This window comes from Pipistrellus kuhlii, unplaced genomic scaffold, assembly GCF_014108245.1.
Source record: "Pipistrellus kuhlii isolate mPipKuh1 unplaced genomic scaffold, mPipKuh1.p scaffold_m20_p_9, whole genome shotgun sequence".
NCBI lineage: Eukaryota > Metazoa > Chordata > Mammalia > Chiroptera > Vespertilionidae > Pipistrellus > Pipistrellus kuhlii.
Window position 1 is genome coordinate 34,349,381 of NW_023425595.1, and position 17,271 is coordinate 34,366,651.

The window sequence follows — 17,271 nt, forward strand, 5'->3', positions numbered from 1 at the left end:
CTCCATTCTGCTAGGCCCGGGGGTGCTGGGTGTGGACCCTCTGTCCCGCTCTGAGCCAGCAGCAGTCTGGGAGTTTGCTTGCAGCATGATGGTATCTCCTGCTGCTATTCTCATTTTTCTTTCAACAGCCTGGCGTCTCAGCTGCACCCACTCCCGGTTGGAATCACTTCTTGCATTCCTTCTTTCCTATATTTATCAGATATCTGCTATTTTGCCCCAGGCCCTTGGCTAGGTACCAGAGGGGTTTTTTGTTGTTGTTGTTTTTATTTTACTGATTTCAGAAAGAAAGGGAGAGGGATAGAGAGATAAGAGACATCAATGATGAGAGAAAGTCATTGATTGGTTGCCTCCTGCTCGCCCTCCCACTGGGGATGGAGCCCACCACCTGGGCGTGTGCCCTGACCAGGAATCCAACCGGGACCTCTTGGTTCATAGTTCAATGCTCAACCATTGAGCCATGCTGGCTGGGGAAGCACCAGAGTTTTGACAGAGAACAGGGTCCCAGAGGGCCAGCTTTGAGCCAGCCAGCACCCAGGAGCCAGATGGAAGAAGGCTGGAGCAGTGTGCTCCTGCGTGGGGGTGGGCTCTTGCAGATCTCAGAGACTAGCAGAGGAGAGATAATGAACAAACTTTGATTCTTAGCCAAGTATGTGTGAGATAGAAACTTCTTTATTTTCTCTGAAAGTTAACTTTCTCATGGAACGCCCACCTGCCAGATCAGCAAGAATGCAATCTCAGCCCTAGCCGGTTTGGCAGTAGATAGAGCCCGTTGGCCTGCAGACTGAAAGGTCCTGTGTTCAAGTCAAGCCAAGGGCACATACCTGGGTTGCAGGCTTGATCCCCAGTGCGAGTATGTAGGAGAGAGCCAATCAATGATTCTCTCTCATCATCATCCGCTCCCCCCGCCCTCACTTTCCTCTCTGAAATCAATAAAAATATATTAAAAAAGAAAAGAAAAATGCAATCTCAGCCTTTTTCAAGGCTCCTTCACCAAGATGAAGCGAAGGTCCTGAGGTCTCACAGGTGCCCAGGCATCAGGGAGGAGCCATGCCACCCAGCAGGCATCAGCATAAGTCCATCCTGTCCCACGTGGTCCCCTCAACAAGCTTGGAGCATAAGAGTTTGGTGAAGCTAAAACCGGTTTGGCTCAGTGGATAGAGCGTCAACCTGCAGACTGAAAGGTCCCGGGTTCGATTCAGGTCAAGGGCATGTACCTTGGTTGCAGGCACTTCCCCAGTAGGGGGTGTGCAAAAGGCAGCTGATCGATGATTCTCTCTCATCGATGTTTCTAACTCTCTATCCCTCTCTCTTCCTCTCTGTAAAAAAAAAAAATCAATAATATATATATATATATATATATATATATATATATATATATATATATATTAAAAAAAAAAAAGAGTTTGGTGTAGCTGAGGACAAGGGAGCCCTAGGTTAGCCTGCAGCCTGCCCCTTTGAGGTAAACTGTTCTCTATTGCTCACGGGACCCACAGACTGCTTGACCCCACCCCTTCACCTCTCATTCCCTTCTCCTTCTCCCTGCACTCCCCCCCACCCCATACACACGCATACATACACAACACCCAGCTTTTTCAATGGACTCAGGCTTCGGGAACAAAGGCAGGGAAGGACAATTTTGCTTTCTGTCCTGCTGCAAACCTCCCCGAAACCAGGAAACCCAGAGCCCTTCTCCCTGCTGAAATAAAGGAGAGGAGAGAGGAGAAGCCCACGAGAGGAACACACACAGGAATTGATGTTTGAATGGATTTCCCTGCCAGGCGAGGCCAGTCTGGAGCCAACCAGCACCAAGGAGCCAGGTGGGGGAAGGCTGGAACAGTGTGCCCTTGGCTTGGAGGTTCTGAAATGTGGGATAATCCAGTGTTTGCTTCCAGTGGCTCCCTTAACAATAAATAAAGATGAGGAAGGAAGGAGAATGTGTTAGACACAGGCCGAAAGGTGAGGCGTGTAGGGACAAAGGCTCCGTGGGTAGAGAAGAGCTTTACAAGACGGAGCTGCGCCAACCTGATGACAACGGCTGGGAAGCAAGATTTCAGATGCTCCGGAGAATAGCCGTTCTGCTGTTTTCTTAATACGTTTGGAGTTAGGGAGCAACGAAGGTGGGAGAAAGCAAGGCATAGCATAGTCAAGATATAGGCTCCCTGAGGACCTCTCTGAGGGGTCTGAAGAAGAGGATTACTCTCGCATTTCAAGGTGTGTTAACCTATAATAGATGCACAGGGACAATGGACAGGGCTTGATAAATCTTTTACTATAAATGTCATAGGCCTGGGGTGTGATTACCCGCATGACCTGCCCCGTTGGAAATTTATGATCAGATCACCCTGTGAGGTTATTTTCCATCACTGGATTTGTCAGTTTTATTACACAATCTCTTTTTTGTCCTTAAGAGGCAGAACCAGAGGACCCCTAGATAAGTTTTCCAGCCCAACCTGCCCTCCCGCATGGACCAGCGAGAAGTCAGCTTCTGCTTGCATGCTTCTGGTTATGGGGAACTCACTTCCTCCCAGGACAGCCTCATCTTTACATTGGGCTCTTTACATTGGGCTTCAGGCTTCCTCCATAGAGCATGTAGCTTCTAATTCTGGCCTTAGGCTGCATAGAAAAATGTAGTGAAATCAGACCCACTTGATCTTATAGTTGAAGTGGAGGCCAGGTATATAAAATTCATGCATGGTGGGGAGGGTCCCTCAGACCGGCCTGCACTTTGTCCAAGTCAGGACCCCTTGGGGGATGTCCAACTGCCGATTTAGGCCTGATCCTGCAATGGGACATCCCTCTTGCAATCCAGGACCATTGGCTCCTAACTGCTTGCCTGCCTTCCTGATTGCTTCTAACCACTTTGCCTGCCAGCCTGATCACCCCCATCTGCCCCCACTGCCAGCCTGATCGCTCCCAACTGCCCTCTCCTGCCAGTCTGATTGCCCCTAACCACCTCTGCCTAGGCCCTGTCACCATGGCTTTGTCCAGAAAAATGTCTGGAAGGTCTCCAGAAGGTCTCCTGGTCTAATTAGCATATTGCTCTTTTATTACTATAGATGAGCCTGTGCCTGTAGCAACTTCTCCAAGATTTTGTTTCCTCATGTAAAAACTATGCACAATAATAATACCTGCATGACAATATCATATTAGAGCAAGGCAGGTAGAACACTCAGCACTCAATGACCTTGGTTCCCTCTTCCCTCAGGGCGAACCAGCCAAGTGCATAGAGGCTCTGGAGTCGCACTGTCTGAGTTCACATCATAGCCAGACCACTTACTAGTTTTATGACCAAGCAAGTTATTTTATCTCTTTGTGTCTCCATTTTACCCCCTAAAAATAGGGATTATAATGGTCCCTACTTCAGAAGGTTGCTATGAGGTTTCAATGAGTTAATGCATTCGTTGTTAGAATAGCACCGGGCTTGTAATAGGTGCTTAGTAACCGTTAATTATTATCACAATTTCATCCTTCTTTTCTGACAATCAGAAGACTGTGACTGTGGCCTGACATCTCTTTCTTCCCAGGATAAAAGATCTCTTTTGGCCAAAACTGGTTTGGCTCAGTGGATAGAGCATTGACCTGCAGACTGAAAGGTCCCAGGTTCGATTCAGGTCAAGGGCATGTACCTTGGTTGAGGGCACATCCCCAGTAGGGGGTGTGCAAGAGGCAGCTGATTGATGACTCTCTCTCATCGATGTTTCTAACTCTTTATCCCTCTCCCTTCCTCTCTGTAAAAAAAAAAAATAAAAAAAAAATCAATTATATATATATATATATATATAATTGATTTTTTTATATATATACATTTTTTAAGGCCTCTTTTGTAGGCCACCCTCACCCAGATGGGAGGTCACACTCCAGGGTGGCCATGAGTTTCCTCATAGCGTGATGGTAGAGCTGAGTGGTCCTCTCCCTCTCCGAGTGTGGTCTGGCTCATCCGAGAGGAGAGGAGCTGTTGCCTCTTGCCTCCCCCAACCCACTTCTCTTCTCTCAGCAGACAGTATAGAACAGATAAGCTTGTAGGCCCAACCAACCCCAACCTCTAGGAAGGCATAGGTTAATGGAGGCTCTTACTATGGTGACTTTCTAAGTGATGATAGCCATGAGTGATATAATAACTGAAGACAGCGGTGTGGTGTTAACTTCAGATAGAGGTTGGTGATGCTGATGGTGATTAAGACAGTGGCAGGGTTAGGATAATGATGATGTTAGAGACAGTGATTCTTAGAGTCATGATTTCATTAGTGACTCCGAAGTGTCAGGTGACAATGATGATGATAATGATTGTGCTGGTGGTGGGTGACTATGGCAGAAACAATGATAATAGTTAGGACAATATTAGTCATTTATTCATGATGATATTGGTGATGTGAATGGGGTGATGTTTAAGATGATGGGAATACTGATGAAGCTTTCAGTTATGGAAGAAATTTTCATGATAATGTTGGTGATTATTATGATATTAATGATGGTGATGACAAAGTTTGACCACTGGAATTTCATCCATTCTTTCAAAACTACTTGAATGATGAATGTTTTCCAAAAAACTTTTCATAGAGGATGACTAAACCCCTAGAAGCACAATTGAATGTAACATGCATATAAGTAACTGCAGATGAATGAATATTCAAGTTCTTAGCTGTGGTGTTTAAAAATTCTTCATTGCCTCAGAGGTGTGGCAGTGACATTTTGAAAGGAAAAACAAAGAATTAGTCAAGAAGTCGTGAGCTGAGGCAAATGATGAAAATTGATATTTTATTTAACATGGGTCACCTCACAATAAATTATGTAGAAAATACATGTTTGAATACTTGTAATTGCTGGGCAATAAAATCTGTTTTCTTAAAAACACACACAGAGAGAAAAAAAAAAACACTTGTTAAGTACCTATAGGGCCAAGAACAAATAGATCACTGCTGGCCCCATTGCTCCTGACAAGGTGACAGACCCCCAGCCTCTCCTTTCCCAGAGTTCCCCTCCCCAGCCCACAAGCATCTCTGAGCAGGATGTCTCATTCAGCTGACCCCGTGGTTGTGTCTTCCCAGGGTGAAGACTCCGCTGAGCAGAGCCCCGAGGAGTCCCCAAAGAAGCAGGATGGCCTCGCCCAGATTGCACCAGACCTGACCATGGTCCAGTTCATCAAAGGTAGGTAAACTCAGGCCGGGCTAGGTGGACGTAGAGCTGGAGGGGCATTTGAGATGGTACAGGGTCTACCCCTTCCTGTCTTTCTTGATTCATCTTCTGTACCTAAAGGCCCCTCATGAGCACCCTTCATTTCTTGTGAGTCTCTGCTCATGTGATCCCCTCTGCCTGGAATATTGCGGGGGCCTGATGCGGCGAGGATCTCCCTTTTGCACCTACCGCACGGAAAGAGAGATGAACGAACCAGTTCTAAGTGGAGGCATCCAGGAATTGAGAAATAAAGAGAGAAGACACAGAGACAGATTTTAAGCTGGGAGCTGGGTGGGCCGCCACTCTCTCTGCTGGAGAGGCGGGTAGAAGATGACTACGACCCCTCCCTGTGCATTTATTTTATAAACCCAATACCAGGAAGTTATCACCAACTTATTTGCATTCTTAAGTAGGCCCTAGCATGCCTGGATTTACATATCTAGTCCCGCCCCTGCCAACACCTGGGCTGATATAAGAAAATTGCCCATGAGCCTTCCCAAGCAGCCCTCTAACAGAATATCATTTTTTATTGCCATCAAAATTTTCCTTGTTCCTCTAGGTCAAAATCAAGTGCAACTTCTCTCCTTTGCTCACCTAGCCTGGCTCCCCTCCCCTCTTCTCAGCTTTCTGAACCCCCAGGGCTTCCAGATCAGCTCAGATCTGTGCTGCATACTAGTCCAGTCCTTCCCCCGAGCAGTGAGCTCCTGAATGTCAGAGCCTGTGTCATTTGTGACCCTTCTCCCAGCTACCACTGAGGCCGGTAGCAGAGGCTCTCAGTAAATATTGATTAAGTTCCCAGGCGGTGGTATGGGTAGAGTGACCTCTGAGCTAAAGTGCAGAAACCTGGACTTTTTTCTTAATTATGTTTTTATTGATTTCAGAGAGGAAGGGAGAGGGAGAGAGAGATAGAAACATCAATGATGAAATAAAATCATTGATTGGCTGCCGCCTGCACGGCCCACATTGGGGATCGAGACTGCAACTAAGCATGTGCCCTGACTGGGAATCGAACCATGACCTCCTGGTTCATAGGTCGATGCTTAACCACTGAGCCACACAGACTGGGCAGAAACCTAGACTTTTGTCCTGGGTTTGCTCCTCTCTGGGCCTTGGTTTCCCCCACCTGTGCAGTATGTGTGTGTGTGTGTGTGTGTGTGTGTGTGTGTGTGTGTGTGTTGGGTGGTGGTGGTTGGGGTAGACTCAATGATCTAATATTGATGCCACTCTGGTCCCGAGACTATGAGCTCAGTTGATCAGTAACCAGGGTCCATGCAGTAACCAGGCCGTCTTCTCTGAAGATTCGGATCCCATGACCACTGATTGCCTGCTGTGAGCCAGGCTCTTGTAACAGCCCTGGACGGCAAGTCAGAGACCTGGATCAGAGGCCCCAACACTGGCCAGTGTACAGTCTTACGGAAGGTCCTTTCCTCCCCTGACCTGCGTCTCCTCACCTGAAGGATCGGGTCTGTCATCCTTTCTCAAGGACCATTAGAAAAATCAAATGGGATGGTGAATGGAAAGCCCTTTGTATATTATTATTATTATTATTATTATTATTATTTAAAAATATATTTTATTGATTTTTCATAGAGAGGAAGAGAGAGGGATAGAGAGCTAGAAACATCGATGAGAGAGAATCATCAATCAGCTGCCCCTTGCACACCCCCTACTGGGGATATGCCTGCAACCAAGGTACATGTCCTTGACCAGAATCGAACCCGGGACCCTTCAGTTCACAGGCCGACGCTCTATCCACTGAGCCAAACTGGTTTCGGCTGTATATTATTTTTTTAAACTCTACGTATATAAGGTACAATTATTATTCCAATTATCACTCCTTGCCCTACTGTTATTATTCTGACTGTCCTGGGACAGTAAATCAAGCTGCTTGTGGTTTAAGGGTGTGATAACCACAGGTTTACATCATCTTCCCACTGAGAACTTTCGCAACAGGAAGTTAATTAAGCCCAATCCTCGAGAAGCGTTTCCTAAGACACGATGTTGGGAGAGCAGTCATCTAGCCCCCAGTTCTCCAGTCCCCAGGGCAAGGGGGCATGGACTCCTGTGAGCTGGGCCTAAGGGCAGGGGCCTGGCCTCCTTTGCTCAGCTCACCCTCAGCTGCAGAGGGCGCTGGCAGGCTGCTCCGTGGGGGAGCTTATTAATCATTGCTTTGGCTCCTGCCCAGAGAGAATTTGGAGCCAGTCACTGAAACTGAGTCCTGGAGTGGGTGTCTGGAATTGTCTCTGGTGGTTTTAACTTCAACATAAGCCTGTGGGAAAGGGGCCAGAAAGCGGCCAGCCAACTGGCTGCCGGGCCTTCTGCGAAGCTCCACAGAGGGACCCATCTGACCCTGAGGCTTGGCCTTGACCCCCTGGCACCATGGAGGAACCGTGGTCCTTCAGCTGGAGGAGCTCCAAACTCTTGATGGAAGACAGTCCCTGAGCTATGGAAGTCCCCTGTCTGATAGGGGAGACATAGTTCCTGAGTGGGAGTGGCCTTGGCTGAGGGGAGAGACAAGTGTCTGTGCTGCGGGAGGTCCCTGTCCAATGGTGGACACATAGTCCCTGAATGGAGGGAGAACCCACCTGCCTTGTCTGATGGAGGAGACCTGGCCTCTGTGCTGGAGGAGGCCCCTATCTGATGGGGGACATTGTCCTTGAGTTGAGGGAAGTCTCTGACAAGTGGAGGAAACACAGTCCCTAAACTGGGGGGGAGGGGAACTGTTCTATTTGAGGGGGTGTACTTGGCCTCTGAGCTGTGGGGGGCCCTTTTTGATAAGGGAGACGGAGCCTCTGAGTGGAGAGAGGCCTGGCTTGTCTAGGGGAGCCTCTGCCTAATGGATCAGACACACTTCTGAGTGAGAGATGGACCCTGGAGATGCCTCCAAGTATCCCTATCTCAGTGCCCTTTGAGAATTTTGCATCTGTTCTAGGACCGGGCTGCAGATGCTGGAGGTAGCGAATGGGCACTGCAGTGATTAGCATAGGAGAGTGGGATGGAAACAGTAGATGGAGTCAGGCAGCCAGAGGCCCGGGTATAGGGGGGGCGGGGGAGGTTGGGTGGGGGGATGGTGGGAGAAGAAGGGAGAATGGCCCTTATACTGAGTCAGGAACCCCCCAGCAACTCCTGGCCTTGCCCCAGCCTTTCCAGCCAAACTGGGCTGAGTTCCCTGCCACCTGTATGGTGAGGGTACCTGTATAGCATGGGCCAAGCCCAGGCCAATCCTGGACCAGCAACTCATGGAGAGAGGGAGGGAGGGAGGGAGGGAGGGAGGGAGGGAGGGAGGGAGGGAGAGAGGGAGGGAGACTGGAACCAAAGCCCTGGCATCACATCTCTCTGCTTCGAATCCTGGCTGACTGTTCTCTGTCTGTGACAAGGGACTGGGGACAGGAGGCAGGCCTGGGACGTGAATGAAGGGGAATTCCACAGCCCCTGCTCCCACCTCCCCTGCCAGGACTGTTTGTCTATTTTCTGGCTCCCATGAAGACAGCTCTGGGCCAGCCCTGGGGGCTAGGGAACCCGATGGCTTGGTTCTGGCGTGCTCTGAGGGCGGCAGCAATCTGTGACAGAGACCCTGGCCCTGCTGCTGCAGGAAATGCAGGGACCCTCCCCACTCACGGGGCCCAGAGAAGCCCTATGGCCGCCTTTGCCGACCAGCCCAGTCTGTCTGAACAGAAGCCTCTTGGCTGTACCATGGCGGCCCGCTGAGGAAGGCCTGAGGCCCAGAGCTCGGGCTCCCCCAGTGTCAGGTGCCTCTGAGCAGACTTGCAGTGAGGAACCTGTCCCCAGGCACCGGTTTAGGAGTCAGCAAGAGACTGGGGAGCTCATCACTTCTCTTCCTGTCTCCAGGCCTTTGCCCCTGCTGTGCCCCCTATTAGACATTCCTTTTCTTTCTCACACAACCTCACCAGACCCTCCCATTCCTCAGGCCCCACCTCCGGGAGGCTGCCCAGCACCCAGCCTGCTCAGCTTTCACCTTCCCTGGGGGTCTGAGATCTGCCCCATCATTTTGACATTTGACCGCATGTTAGTCTGTAAATCCATTCATTCATGCCCTCATTCATTCCATAAGTGTGTGTGGAGAGCTTACTGTGCCCCGGTCTCTGGAAATTCGGCAATTAGCCCAACAGGCAGAAACCCCTGCTCTAAATGAAATTTGCCTACTGGTGGGTGACAGCACAATGGCCAAATAAGTACAATGTGCAGGATGTTAGGTGAAGTGTTATGGAGCAACGTGAACTAAGGGTGGAGAGATCAGGGGAGACGATGTCCCGAGTTGGAGATGAAGAAGGGAGGACAAAGGCCTGGGCTGGCTTAGAAAGAGCTACAGCAGACAGGATGGGAAGCGCCAAGTTGGGGGCATGGCGGGGGGAGTGGGGGGGAGAGAAGGAAAGATGAATACCTAGAGCAGAATGAATGAAGTGAGATGGGGTGGCAGAGATGAAATAGAATCAGATAGGATGATATGGAATAGAATTTTGTACATGGATAGAATTTTGAATTGAATGGAGTGGAAGGAAACACAGTTGCATAAAATGCAGTGCAACTCAATGGCATAGAATGAAACAGAACTCCAGAAACGAACTGGAATTACGCAGAAAGGAGCCCGCTGTGCTCGGATAGGACTAAATGTAACAACTAAATGGGATGAGATGGGCTGGAAGGAATGGAACGGCGTAAACTGGATAGGGCAGGATGGAACAGAGAGGAACGACATGAGTGGCCGCCCACCCTGACCTCCTCCCCATTCACCCCAACAGTCTTCCCCAGGGTGCTGCTTCGAACCCTGCGACACCCCATCTTCCTGCTGGTGGTCCTGTCCCAGGTGTGCGTGTCGTCCATGGTGGCAGGCATGGCCACCTTCCTGCCCAAGTTCCTGGAGCGCCAGTTCTCCGTCACGGCGTCCTACGCCAACATGCTCCTCGGCTGCCTCTCCATCCCCTCGGCCATCCTGGGCATCGTCGTGGGGGGCGTCCTGGTCAAGCGCCTCCACCTGGGCCCCATGCGCTGCAGCGTCCTCTGCCTGCTGGGGGCGCTGTTCTGCCTACTCTTCACCCTGCCCCTCTTCTTCATGGGCTGCCCTACCCACCAGATCGCAGGCGTCTTCCACCCGCCTGGGTGAGTATGTGCGAGGGCCTGTGAACAACAGGGTGCGAGAGGGCGGGACCAGGAAGGGTGCAGCCCAAACAAGGCCAGGCAACGGAGCACCTCAACTCTCCCCTCCCCCATACCCCTGTCTCCTCCTCTCCCCCCTGGACTCAGCTGTGAGCAGTGGGACTTGTCTCTCTGATGAATGTGTTGGGCAGCACTCCAAGGGGCAGGGAGGGAAGGAACTGCCCTGGCGTAAGAGGTCAGGCCGGGGGAGGGATGGAGTCTGAATCAGGGCATCAGGACAAAGTCCCTTGTGGGCACGGCATCTCCAGAGCAGATAAGCGCTGTGTGCCAGGGGAGGCGGGGCGCACCACAGGAGCTGGGCCCAGCTCGGCCTAAGGAAGGCTTTGCTCCCGGGCAGGGGAAAGGCCTGCTCAGGAGGGAGCAGGCTCTCCATCCTGGGGGCGAGGGGGAGACCGGGGGCTGAGAGGCCCCTAGCAGGGACACTGCAGAGGAGACCTGTGCTTTGGGAAGGGGTTGCCCTGGAGACCTCGGAGGTTCTTGGTTCTTAGAGCCTGGGAGCTAAATTCTGTCGTTCCACTGCCCTGAGATTCCAGGATTCTCTTTCCATCCATGGGGCAGCACCTGCCTCCAACCCCCCAGGAGGAAATCCTCTGGTGACTATCTCCTTCCCTCTCCAGCGCCCCCCGCCCCCCCAAAACACATACCTTCTCCCCTTGGGAGCAACTTGGAGAGGATGTGGGAAGTAACACTGCTGCCTCTTCTCCAGGATGATTTCATTTTTCCTAGGAACTGTTCCAGCGTAGGCTGGCCTGACGCTCAGCTAGAATTTCCCAACTTTCTCCGTCCCCGACTCTCCCAGGCCCCTCCTCCCTGCACCGGTGCCAGCTCTCTGCACCTGGCTCCTGTGGGGCAGGAGAGGGTGAGGACTGGGCTCGGGCTCCAGGAATGCTCAGTCCTGGCCTCCCCGTCCCAGGTCCCACCGCACAGACCTCTCCCACCCCCTGTTCCCTCCTCCCTTTCCTTCTCCTCCCCCTGCGAGGCCTCTGCGCTGGCCAGGGCGGGCCTTCTGGGTGCGGAGCCCTGGGTCTGGGCACAGCAAGGGGGCTTCAGCCAGGCCCTGGGTCTGAGGAGGGAGCCAGGGCCTTGAACTGATTTTTGGAATAAAAAGGAAATGAGTATGTGACCACATATATTTTTTTTCTTTTTTAAATTGGCCTATCCCCACTGCAGTGGCTCGGTTGGTTGAGCATCATCCTGTGCACCAAAAAGTTGCCCGTTCAATTCCCCGTCAGGGCACATACTTGGATCGTGGATTTGATACCCAGTTGGGGAGCATGTGACAGCCAAATGATCAATGTTTCTCTCCCTCCCTCTCTCCTTCCCTCCCTCCCTCTCTCCCTCTTTCCCTTCTTTCTCCCTCCCTCCTTGTCTCTCTCTGCACATCCTTGAGTGGTGGTTTTTTTTAAAAAGCCTATACCACATAACTTATTTCTCTTTTCTTCTCCCTCTCACCTTGACTCTGACATCTCATCTCACCTCTGTTCTCATCTATATTCTTTTTTTAAAATATTTTTTATTGATTTCAGAGAGGAAGGAAGAGGGATAGAGAGATAGAAACATCAATGATGAGAGAGAATCATTGATTGGCTGCCTCCTGCATGCTCCCTACTGGGGGGATCAAGCCTGCAACCGGGACACATGCCCTTGACTGGAATAGAACCTGGGACCCTTTAGTCCGCAGGCCAATGCTCTGTCCACTGAGCCAGACAGGCTCGGGCTGTGTTCTTGCAATTTACTCACTGAGCTTTGGATTCTAATTCATTGAATAAGCCTTTCTGGACCAAGTGGGCAAATTGAACTGAATTACTCCAGCCCAACTGATGACACTGATGCTGCCCGGGGCTCTGCCTGCACCACCCAGGCCTGCAGCCCCTCCAGCTGCCCGCCTGGCCTCCTGCTCTCAGCGGCCATCGGCCCTTTGGCCAGTTTCCTCCCTTCACGCCGCGATGCCAGCTCACATTTGAGTCCCAGGGCACCTCTGTCCCTCCCGGGTGACCTACCCCTGGGACTCAGCCTCTCTCCTCTCTCCTGCCCCCTCTTGCCCTGGCTCACTGGGATGGGGGTTCTCCTGGGACTTGGGGACTGAATCTCTGAGGGAAGGTGTGTGTGACATAAAACGTGCCCTGCACACAGTGACCAGGGTAACGAGAGTTTTGAGAGGTCCTGAGACTGGAGAATGGCGATGGGGCGGGGGATCCTCAGTCAAGGTGACAGAAAGAGAAACTGAGGCCCAGAGAGAGGCAGGAGCATGTCTGAGACCCCATAGCTAGTCACGTATCCTGAGTTCCACACGCATAGCTCAAATGTCCCAAGAAAAAGAAGTAATCCGGTTACAGTGAGCAAAGGGCACTGATCACCTGAGACTAGATCCCAGGAGGGATTTATCTTATGCTCCCCAGAGAAGGGCCCCTGAGGAGTGGAGCTGTTCACAGAAGCAGGTCAAACATCACAGGCTCTTGGGGCGGGAGGAGTCTCAGAGGCCTCTGGTCCCCTCTGCTCCCTGCCCCCCACTTCCCCTCAGGAGGCCCTGAGGCTCCTGGCCACCTTCCTGCTCACACCCCCCACTGCAGGGAGCTCACCACAGCCCGGACGGTGTGGGACCTGCATGGGGTGGGCACCTCTGGCCACTGCTCTCTCAGTGGGGAGCCAGGCCGAGGGCTAGGGCATCTCTGGTTTGTGGCCAGAGGGAGGGAGAGCCAGGCCAACCCTCCGGCCTTCTCTCCCACCAGGTCCCAGCCTGGGCCGGAAATCTCCGCAGGCTGCACGGAGCCCTGCGCCTGCCCTCCGGACGTCTTTAACCCAGTCTGCGACCCCAGCGCCCGTGTGGAGTACCTCACCCCCTGCCACGCAGGCTGCACACACCGGGTGGTCCAGGAGGCTCTGGACAGAAGCCAGGTGGGTCAGGCCTCTGGCTGCTCCCTCTGCCTCTCAGGGGCTCTCCGCCTTCCCTGTCTCTGTGCCTGCCACACGCCCCAGCTCGGAATGTTCTCACTCTCTGGCGCTTCTGTCTGTCTGTCTGTCTCCTGTTGGCAGACGGAGAACGTTGTTCTCTCTCAATAAGCTTTCCTTGCCAGCCTGGGCCCTGCCATGTGCCAGCGCCCAGAGGGGACGCAGATCTGTTCCCAGCTGCCCATGCAGGAGAGATGCAGATGGAAATAGCTCAGGAATTCCCGGGGTGCTTCCAGGCAGGAGAAGTGGTTCCCCCCCCCCCCCCCCCCCCCCCCCCCCCCCCCCCCGCCACACACACAGATGGAAGGACATACAGAGGCTTCATGGGAAGTGGCGTTAGTGCCGGATCTTCAAGGGTGAGCAGGCAAACTAGGGAAGGGCTTCCCAGGCCGCAGGCCGATGCTCTGTCCACTGAGCCAGACAGGCCCCAGGCTGTAATCTTGCCATTAACTCACGCAACTTTGGGTGCTAATACATTGAAGAAGCCTTTCTGGACCAAGTGGGTAAATTGAACTGAATTACTCCAGCCCGACTGATGACAGATTGCTGCCCGGGACTCTGCCTGCACCACCCAGGCCCTCAGTCCCTCCAGCTGCCTGCCTGGCCTCTTGCTCTCAGCGGCCATCAGCTCTTTGGCAGGTTTCCTCCCGCCACACTGTGATGCCAGCTCACATTTGAGTCCCAGTCTGGGGAAGAGCAGGAGCCCACAGTGTGGAAGCAAGCACACACACACACACACACACAATGCTTCATGAAAATGCAGAGAGCTTGTTGGAGCAGAAGCTAGGGTTCATGGGGGGAAAGCAAGGCCCAGACCTAGAAGGGCCTTGAATGCCAGACCGTGAGTGGGAAGTTCATCCAGAGAGCAGCAGGGAGTGCTGGGTGACTCTGAAGCAGGGGGGTGACAGAGTCAGACTGGTGTGCGATCACACGGAGGCCGGCGTGGAGGGAGGTGAGCAGAGTGCAGGCTGGGAGACGGAGACCAGAGGGGAGGCTGCACCATGAGCCTGTCAGCCAGCCCGGGGGGCCCTGTCTTCCAGGAACTCTCCGGGTGGGAAAGGGGCGGCACACGCAGCAGCAGTGCATTCTGTGTGAGCCCTAGGAGACCAACTGGCTCCTCCTCCCCTTTCTCCTCAGGCCCAACAAATGGCAAACCGGCACAAAATCCAGCCCTGGGTGGTAAAGCGTGTGTGTGCAGGGTGGGAGGGTCAGGCTTATTGTTATGACAACACTGTCCTCTCTCCAGAGCCTCCCGCCTGCCGTTGTGTCCTACTTGGCACCGGCCTCTGAGCCTGCCGCTCTCCGGGCAGGCAGCCTGGCCCGCGGGCTGGTGCGGAGCGAAGCACCTGGCTGAGTGAGCTTCAGAAGCCGGCAGGGCGGCACCTGGGCTGGGCAAACGGTTTGCATTTAGAACGAAAATAATCCAAGGCTTTGGGGCCTCCTGGCACTCCCTGTCCTGACCTGGCGTGACCTCCCTGAGATCACCCCAGGGGCCTCCAGGCCCTCGCGGCTGGGGCAGCATCCCGGAGGGGGACAGTGCACTGGGAATATGGGCCCCTGAACACCGAGGCCAGGCCACGTGGTTCAAATCCCTCTTCTGCCTCTGACTCTGTTACCTTAGGCCCATGGTTGGCAAACTGCGGCTCGCGAGCCACAGGCGGCTCTTTGGCCCCTTAAGTGTGGCTCTTCCACAAAAAACCACAGCCTGGGCGAGTCTATGGCATTAGAAGAAGTTTAAGGTTAAAAAACTCTCTGTTGCTTTGATTCCTTGCACATAAGGTCAGGAGTTTGGAACATTCTGGCATCACCAGGTAAAAGAATGAGTTAGTATGTGGGTGTGTGTGTGGGGAGTAATATGTGAGGGTGTGTGTATGTGTATGTGTATGTGTGTGGTGTCTGTGTATACAGGGTAATGCACAAGTAGGTATACAGTTGTGAGTACATGAAACAGTTTATTCTTATATTGTTTTTACTAATTATTGTTATTTTCCACATGAACAACTGTAAATCAACTTTTGCCCTATATGATATGTGTAAATGTGTTTATGTGTGTGTGTGTATGGTGTGTGTGAATGTGTATGTGTGAATGTGTTTTGTGTTGTGTGTGTGTGTGTGTGTGTGGTGTGTGTGAATGTGTATGTGTGAATGTGTGTGTGTGTGTATATGGTGTGTGTGTGAATGTGTATGTGTGAGTGTGTGTGTGTGGTGTGTGAATGTGTATGTGTGAATGTGTGTTGTGTATGAATGTGTGTTGTGTGAATGGTGTGTGTGAATGTGGTGTGTGTGTGTGTGTGTGTGTGTGTGGTATGTGTATGTGTGAATGTGTGTGTGTGTGTATATGGTGTGTGTGTGAATGTGTATGTGTGAATGTGTGTGGTGTGTGTGTGTGTGTGTATGGTGTGTGTGTGAATGTGTATGTGTGAATGTGTGTGGTGTGTGTGTGTGTGTGTGTGTGTGGTGTGTGTGAATGTATATGTGTGAATGTGTGTGTGTGTATATGGTGTGTGTGTGAATGTGTATGTGTGAGTGTGTGTGTGTGGTGTGTGAATGTGTATGTGTGAATGTGTGTTGTGTATGAATGTGTGTTGTGTGAATGGTGTGTGTGAATGTGGTGTGTGTGTGTGTGTGTGTGTGTGGTATGTGTATGTGTGAATGTGTGTGTGTGTGTGTGTGTGTATATGGTGTGTGTGTGAATGTGTATGTGTGAATGTGTGTGGTGTGTGTGTGTGTGTGTATGGTGTGTGTGTGAATGTGTATGTGTGAATGTGTGTGGTGTGTGTGTGTGTGTATGGTGTGTGTGTGAATGTGTATGTGTGAATGTGGGTGGTGTGTGTGTGTGTGTATGGTGTGTGTGTGAATGTGTATGTGTGAATGTGTGTGGTGTGTGTGTGTGTGTATGGTGTGTGTGTGAATGTGTATGTGTGAATGTGTGTGGGGTGTGTGTGTGTGTATGTGTGAATGTGGTGTTGTGTATGTGTGAATGTGTGTGTGTGAATGTGTGTGGGGTGTGTGTGTGGGGGTGTGTGTGTGGAGGGTGATGCTCCTCTAGGCTCCTCTCCCTTTCCTCCTTTTCACTCCCCTCTGTCCCCACAGCGTCATGCAGGCTCATCCCATGTGTGTGCAGACGGACAGCCCGAGTCCGGGTCCTGCCATCTGACTCAGCCTCCCACCAGCCCTGTCGCAGCTGGGTTGGGTCTGTCGCGCCTCTGAACCGCAGCCCCTTGGTACTGCTTGTCCCTGAAGGTTCCCCCCTTCTCCCCACAGGTTTTCTACACCAACTGTAGCTGCGTGGTGGGGGGCGGCCCAGTGCCTGCAGGCTCCTGCGACTCGGCCTGCAGCCACCTGGTGCTGCCCTTCATGCTCCTGGTTAGCCTGGGTGCAGCCATGGCCAGCGTCACCCACACTCCCTCCTTCATGCTCATCCTGAGGTGAGACAGGGAGGGGTCAGGGCTGGTGGACACCACGCAGTCCTTAGCCACAGGCAGGACAGGAATCCGAAGGAGGAGTCTGGAGGAGGAGGGGAGGGCCCACAGCACAGCAGGCTCCCACGGTCCTGTCTTCATCCTCATGCCATCCTGCGGAGATGAAGCTGTCTCCCATCTTACAGATAAGAAAACTTATCTGTAAGTTTTCATAGCAGTTCAGAAGCTAACCACAGGTCATGTGGCAAGTGTTGGGGAGCAAGCCCGAGCCCCTTCCTGCCACACCAAGGCCCTGCCTCTGCCTCCCAGTCACAGGGGGAGGAAGTGGAGGACTGTCCTCTGACTCCCCACCCGGACCATCTGTCAGGGGCGGGCCTCAGGAGGGCATGCAGAAAACCAAACACTATCCATGTGGCATGATTCTGAGCACCACTCCGACCAACAAGCACCTCAGGGCCCGCTGTGAACCAGCCCAAGGTCCAAGATCTCCCTGGCCATTGTCCTGAGGGTGCCTGCTGGGACCCACACATTGTCTCCCGGGGCCAAAGTCAGC

The 17,271-nt window shown here is 52.4% G+C and overlaps 1 protein-coding gene across 3 annotated transcripts in view; it reads left to right on the forward strand.

Annotated features, from left to right (window-relative positions):
• Positions 1-17,271, forward strand: part of SLCO2B1 (solute carrier organic anion transporter family member 2B1) — a 53,512-nt gene that overhangs the window by 32,125 nt on the left and 4,116 nt on the right. The window contains exons 8-12 of one of the 3 annotated variants that reach the window (XM_045577450.1): positions 5,046-5,145; positions 9,933-10,290; positions 11,366-11,371; positions 13,077-13,242; positions 14,543-14,665. In XM_045577450.1, the coding sequence (XP_045433406.1) occupies positions 5,046-5,145; positions 9,933-10,290; positions 11,366-11,371; positions 13,077-13,242; positions 14,543-14,650 (738 nt within the window). In that variant the 3' untranslated portion in view covers positions 14,651-14,665. Of the gene's footprint in view, positions 1-5,045; positions 5,146-9,932; positions 10,291-11,365; positions 11,372-13,076; positions 13,243-14,542; positions 14,666-16,560; positions 16,725-17,271 lie in introns of those variants that run through there. The other 2 variants (XM_036426878.2, XM_045577449.1) reach the window with 2 other exon arrangements.